The sequence below is a fragment of the Rhinopithecus bieti genome, unplaced genomic scaffold (assembly GCF_001698545.2).
Source record: "Rhinopithecus bieti isolate Rb0 unplaced genomic scaffold, ASM169854v2 scaffold_19905, whole genome shotgun sequence".
NCBI classification, from domain to species: Eukaryota; Metazoa; Chordata; class Mammalia; order Primates; family Cercopithecidae; genus Rhinopithecus; species Rhinopithecus bieti.
In genome coordinates, this window is record NW_016809551.1 from 28,446 (window position 1) to 34,816 (window position 6,371).

General features: G+C 40.9%; 1 protein-coding gene across 1 annotated transcript in view; it reads right to left on the bottom strand.

Annotated features, from left to right (window-relative positions):
• The window catches only part of ALAS2 (5'-aminolevulinate synthase 2), a 26,937-nt gene that overhangs the window by 10,741 nt on the left and 9,825 nt on the right, over positions 1-6,371 (bottom strand). Inside the window, 3 exon segments of the mRNA XM_017889717.1 lie at positions 473-652; positions 3,308-3,492; positions 4,029-4,251. Of these exon segments, the coding sequence (XP_017745206.1) occupies positions 473-652; positions 3,308-3,492; positions 4,029-4,251 (588 nt within the window).

Here is a 6,371-nt window from a genome sequence, read left to right on the forward strand (position 1 = left end):
CTCAGCTCACTGCAAGCTCCACCTCCCGGGTTTACGCCATTCTCCTGCCTCAGCCTCCCGAGTAGCTGGGACTACAGGCGCCCGCCGCCTCGCCCGGCTAGTTTTTTTTGTATTTTTTTAGTAGAGACGGTGTTTCACTGTGTTAGCCAGGATGGTCTCGATCTCCTGACCTCGTGATCCACCTGTCTCGGCCTCCCAAAGTGCTGGGATTACAGGCTTGAGCCACCACGCCTGGTCTGGACAAATTACTCTTATGTCTCAGTTTCCTCATGTAAAAAATCAAAATAATAATAACACCTATCTCATAGAATTATTCAGAAAATTAAGTGAATACATGTAAAATACTAATAATTTTGCATGGCGCATAATAAACACTCTATAAATATTAGCTGTTATAATGTTATCATCATCATCATCATCATGATTTTTGTGAGACCAACACTAGTAAACATACACTCACACATATACGTACCATCCATGGAGTGGACAGTCTCAAAGGCCACAATTTTGGGTATCTTAGGGTTGGACTTCTCTAGAAGTTTCTTTAGGTGGTCAGGGTCATTGTGCCTGAAGACAAACTTGGCTGCTCCACTGTTACGGATACCTTGGATCATGGAAGCATGGTTGCCTGCGTCTGAATAAATCTCGCACCCTGAGGAAGCAGATACATAATCCTTAAGCTTCTGTCCCAGTACTCCCACTTCAACCTTCAGGTTTGACCTGGCAAAGAAAAGGGCCAACCCTTTCTTCCCTTTGAAGACCTTGCTCTGCTTCTTCCTTCTCTGGGAACCTTTGTGACACTTCTTTCTCCCTTAGAAGGTCTTCACTGTTCCCAAATTCTAGCCGCTACATCCTTCCCTCCAGTCATTTGTAACCCTGGTCTAGCCTCTGACTGCCTTAGGATGGAAGAACATTTAATTTCCCAAGAAGCTTCAGAGTTCTTTGAGGACAGGACCTATTTTCTTCTCCCCAACATATAGGATCAAGACTTGGAAAAGGGATTACCCCAGGGAATGCTTGTTGGCTTGGACTGATGCTAGATTCTTCCTAGTCTAGATGAAATTCCATCTGTTCCAGGTAGCATCCATCTGCTTGTGGTTACAGGGATGGATATTTATCAGGCTTTTACTGTTGGAATCATAAGCTCATGGCATGTCAGAGCGGGCAGGTCTGTTAGTGATCATGGGATTTATCTGCTTTACTATACAAGTGAGAAAGCTAAGGTCCGGAAAGATTTGAAGAATGCAGGGCTTTTTACTGGGCAATCCTGGTGGGGCAGGTGGGCATGTGAAATTGGTAGAGGGAGTTGATTCCTGGACCTCCCCAACCCCTGCCACTAACTGCACTGCCATCAAGGAACTGTGGCCTTTTTATAAGAGTAAGGGATAACTTCCACCTGAGAAAATGAGTTATGGCTTTCTGGAGAACATGGCTTGAAAGACAAGCAGACTGGGAGTTGCATGGGAGCAAAAACGTCTTATTATCTCTCTGTCTCTGGTGTACAGTATAAGACTAAGCACATAGTAGATGCTAAGTAAACATTTATTAAATGAATGGATAAATAAACTGATGACTGATTTATAAGTAAGCGAATGAGTATATGAATGAATGTATTACTGAATGAAATAGTGAGAGGAGGGATGCAAAAAGGTGAGACTGAAGAGATATATAGAAGCCAGATTATCGAGAACTTTAGAAGCTGTGATAAGAAATTTGGATTTGGCCCTAGGGGAATGGGGGTCCACCTAAGGGTTTTGACCAGGGTGGAGGTGGTGGGCAACAAATATAGTTTTGCATTAAAAAAAATTCTGACTGTTGTAAAGAATAGATTATCAGAGGGCAAAGGTAAAATTTTCTTTAAAAAATGATGTTGGATCAGACTAGGATGCTGGCAGTAGAGATGGAAAGAAGTTGAATTCTAATGGTTGAGGAGGGGATGGACAAAAAAATCTTAAAGATGTTGAGTTTAGTTAGGGCTTATGCGTGAACTCAAAAAAAGTTTCTGAGAAGTGGTGGTAATATTTTGCTGTGCTGAAAATCAGCAGGAGGTGAGGAATTAGTTAGAGCAGAGACTTCTCTCAAGCAGTTTGCCTGTTATAGGGAGGAAAGAGGGCAGTAGCTAGAGAGTGATGAGGGGTTGAGGCAATGTTTTTTTATAAGATGCAAGAGACCTGAAAACATGTTTAAAGAGAGGGAGAGGCTGAAAATACAGGAGAGGAGGAGAGAGCCAATAGGTCAAGATTCCTAAGGTGGTAGAGAGGAATGGGGCACAGAGCAACAGTGGAAGGATTAGTCACAAGAAAAAGGATACTTCTTCCACTATAACAGAAGAGAAGGCGTGAGGAGAGGACATGTGAAGATGCTTATGAGTTTGTAGGTGTTATGTGGCTGGGAGTCAAGGACGTTGCTGTCTGGTGTCTTCTATTTTGAATGTAGTAGAACATGAAGTCATCTGCTGAGGGAGATGGGGAGGAGGGGTGCAGGAAGGCTGAGGATAATGGTGGTTTGGCAAAACTGCACCATAAACTTGGAGAACTGACCAGGGAAATGGGATTGCCAGAGAGCATGGAGAACCCAGTAGAGGTTAAGACTATGAATTTTTAGTGACTCCTTTCTGAGCAACTGTATGAGCCCAGAATTGATACAGTGAAGATGGAGAGTTGTATTCATTCTGGATTGGGCCATGGCAGAAGGACAACAAGGCCTATGAGGTGAGGACATTATAGACTAGAAAGTAGGAGACTGGGAATATGGGAACCAGTGTACAAGTGAAGGGATTGGCTTTAGGCAGAAGGAGAGATATGTCTTCCATTGTAAAAGGAAAGAATGAAGCAAGGCTACATGAACAATTAGATAAGTTTGTAGGTTTGGTGGCAATAAATAAGGATTCTCTGTCTAGGGCTTCTGTTTTTATTGTGAAGTAAGATGTGAGGTTATTTGCTAAGTGTGAATGAGAAGGTAGTCAGAGGTTTTAGAAGAGGAGAAAAAGTTTGAAAAAGCTCCTGTGGAGACATAAAATAACTATTTATGTGTGTTAAGAGCCCAGTTGAGTTGGGAGGTGATGAATTTATAGTGTTTCCCTTCTGTGAGGTTGGGTAATATTCCCCAGTAGTGGTCCTCTCTAGGTGCAGAAGGGGAGAAAGCAGAGGGATATAATTATCCACTGTTGAGTATATGCAAGGTGGATAAGAAGGAAGAACGATGGGAGTGGGAACTCCAAATACAGGGAAGGAGTGATGGAACCAGTGAAACTGGATGCTGTATTGCAGGATAGCAGCCCTAAACAAAGCTCAGGCCTCAGGCTTACCGGGCAGGATCTTGGCCAAGGTGAAGAGAGTAGAGTCATTGGCCACAAAGCAGGAGGAGAAGAGCAGGGCTGAGTCCTTCTGGTGCAGCTCAGCCAGCTCCTGCTCAAGCTCCACATGAAACTTACTGGTGCCTGAGATGTTGCGGGTGCCACCCGCTCCAGCACCATGATGCTGCAGGGTCTCCCTGGCCAGGAGAAAGGGAGAAAAAAAAACGTGTCAGGCATCGAGGAACTGGGTAGGTTTCCCTTCCTTGATGGGAGTCAATGTTGAATTAGTGATCCTATATACACTGTGTCCTGTGAGACAAAGTAGAGGGAAGGATGGGGAGGATAGGGAGACATGTGCCTTCCTTCTAGGACTGGAGGTACTCAGGGAGAGAGGGAGAAGCTAGGTTGAGCTTCAGTTGTTTGGAAGGCCTAGAGGAGGTCACACTCCATCTCTGGCAATACTAATTCTGCAGCTAGATTAAAAACTCAGGCAGAGTGGGCCTTGCCTGGTCTCCCGTCCTTCCCCTCCATAGCATTGGACACCCAAGAGTTTGGGAAACATGGTGTGTTGACTTAGTTCATATCCAAGGAATAGATATGGTGGAGGACCTTGGACAGAAAAGTGGTGGTAGAACCCAGGTTTCCACTGCCAGCTCTGCCTTTTTTTTTTTTTCCTATGTGTGGTTTTTCATCTCCTCTGGCCATTGCTGATGGCTGAGAGCCTACTACTCACTGTGTGGCTTGCAAGACCTGAGGGTGTCGGCTCATGCCCAGGTAATCATTACTACACCAGATGGACACATCCTTTGAGGCCACAGATGCCTCAGAGAAATGTTGGGCAAAGGGATATGCATCAGCCCAGCGGTTCACAGTCTTGAACACACGGTAGGTGTGATCCTGTTTCTTCTCCGTGATCTTGTCCCTGAAAAACTGGTCATAACTGAAGACATAGTTTCCTGCAGGAGCAGATATGAGGATGAAAAGAATTCATTTTAAGTCTCTTCCTGGCTAGTCTGTATTTTACCCATGTTGCTGATTTTGAGTTCTCCAACTCTTTTTCCACATATTCATTTATGTGCTCAGTCATTGACTTATTGGACCACATTAACTCTCTACTATTCATTCAGCCATCCTTTTGCTTACTCATTCACTCCTTCACTCAGTAGTTCATTCACACATTCATTTAGACTTTCTTATGGCCTCATCTCTCTTCCTGGGTTGGTGTGGCAGCCTCCTTACTAGAATCACTACTTTCAGTCTCAGTGGAAGGAGTATCAACAGATCTTGTTTCTAGCAGTCTCTTTGCCACTTCCTAGCTGTGTGGCCTTGAACAAGTCATGAATCTTCTTTCTTACTTTAAATTTCTTTATTTGTAGAATGAGGCTAATAATACTTTCCTTGGAGAATTGTGAGCATCTGACAACCAACAACATGTAATATATTCAAACTAATAAATGGCACATGGTAATAGTAGTATTATTACTGCTATAGTATTAGTAGTCATAATAATACCAATAAAGATAGCTAATATTCAATTATATTATTATAGCTAACATTTAATGAATGCCTAATACATGTAAGTTCTTTCCTAGGAACTTTATAAATATTTAATTTATTCCTTACAACAATGCTCCAAGGACATTTCTATTAGTATCTCCATTTTACAGATGAGGGAACTGGGGCATTAAGTGTTAGGTAACTTGACGAGGGTCATGCAGCAAGTAGTGTTCATCAAGTAAGTAACTCAGAGCCCACTTCTTTAACCATTACCACTACAAGATGGGGTAACATTATTTCTAGGATAAATTGAAATAATGTTTGCCAAAGGGCTTGTTAAACTCTAGAACTCTTTACATGAGACAGAAATCATGTTGCAGACAGCAATTTATATGGCTGCTCGAGGTGCAAATTGGCAACATTCTTGCTGCAGAGATGTTTGGAAATAAGTATCAAAAGTTTTAAAATGCACATACTGACATATCTAGAGAAATATTTGCAGCATAATTGACAGACAAATGATTGATACTCAGAATTTATTATATAATCTCTGAAAATTAACATGAAAATTTCAACCCAGTAGAAAATGGGCATAGAATAAATGTAGAAAAGATTATTAATAAGGAAAATAAAACTGGGAAAACAAAATTTCACCTATCAATTGATAAAGATTTAAAGTTTGATAATATCAAGTGCTGGTAAGGGTATGAGACTATGGATACCCTCCTTGTTAACTGGTACAGCCATGTTGGAGGGCTAATTGGCAATATCTATTAATATAAAAAATGTACACACCCTTACATCCCAATAATTTCCACCTCTGATTGTCTATCCTGGAGAAACACTTGCCTGTGTGCACAAGGAGATACATTCAAGGATGTTTATTGCACTACTGTTTGTAATAGAAAAAACTGGAAGCAACCGAATAGAGGAGTAGCCAAATAATCTCTATTATATCTATGCTACAAAATATTTGGAAGCATTGAAAAGTAGGGTAGATACATATGTGTTCAAATGGAAGCATGTCTACAGTATATTGTTGAGTGAAATAAAAGGCACAGAGCAAAATATATAGCAAGATATTATTAGGTAAAATAAAATTGAAAAGGTAATACTCTACATTTTCTTTGAGTACATTTGTATATATGTAAAACCAACCTTCAATCTAAACTGAGAGAATACAAAAAATTGGAAACAACAACTTAAATTGTAGATGCTTGATTAACTGAATGATATTGAATCCATACTATACCCATGACATATTTTAAGTGAACAAAACAGCATAACAAACTCCAGGTAAAATAAGATCACACTTCTAACAAAAGCGTGGGTGTGGTGAAGAGAGCAGAGGGTGTGTGTGTGTGTGTGTGTGTTTGCGTGTGTGTGTGTGTGTAGCCATAGAAAATATCAGGGAGAAAATACAGCAAAACTTAGTGGTGGAACTCTGCATGACTTAAATTTCCCTCCTTATACTTTCCTGTATATGTTGAAAATATTTTACCATGAATCATATTCCTTTTATATTAGAAAATAATGCAAATGTCATTATGAAAATGAATATAAACACATATAAGAATGG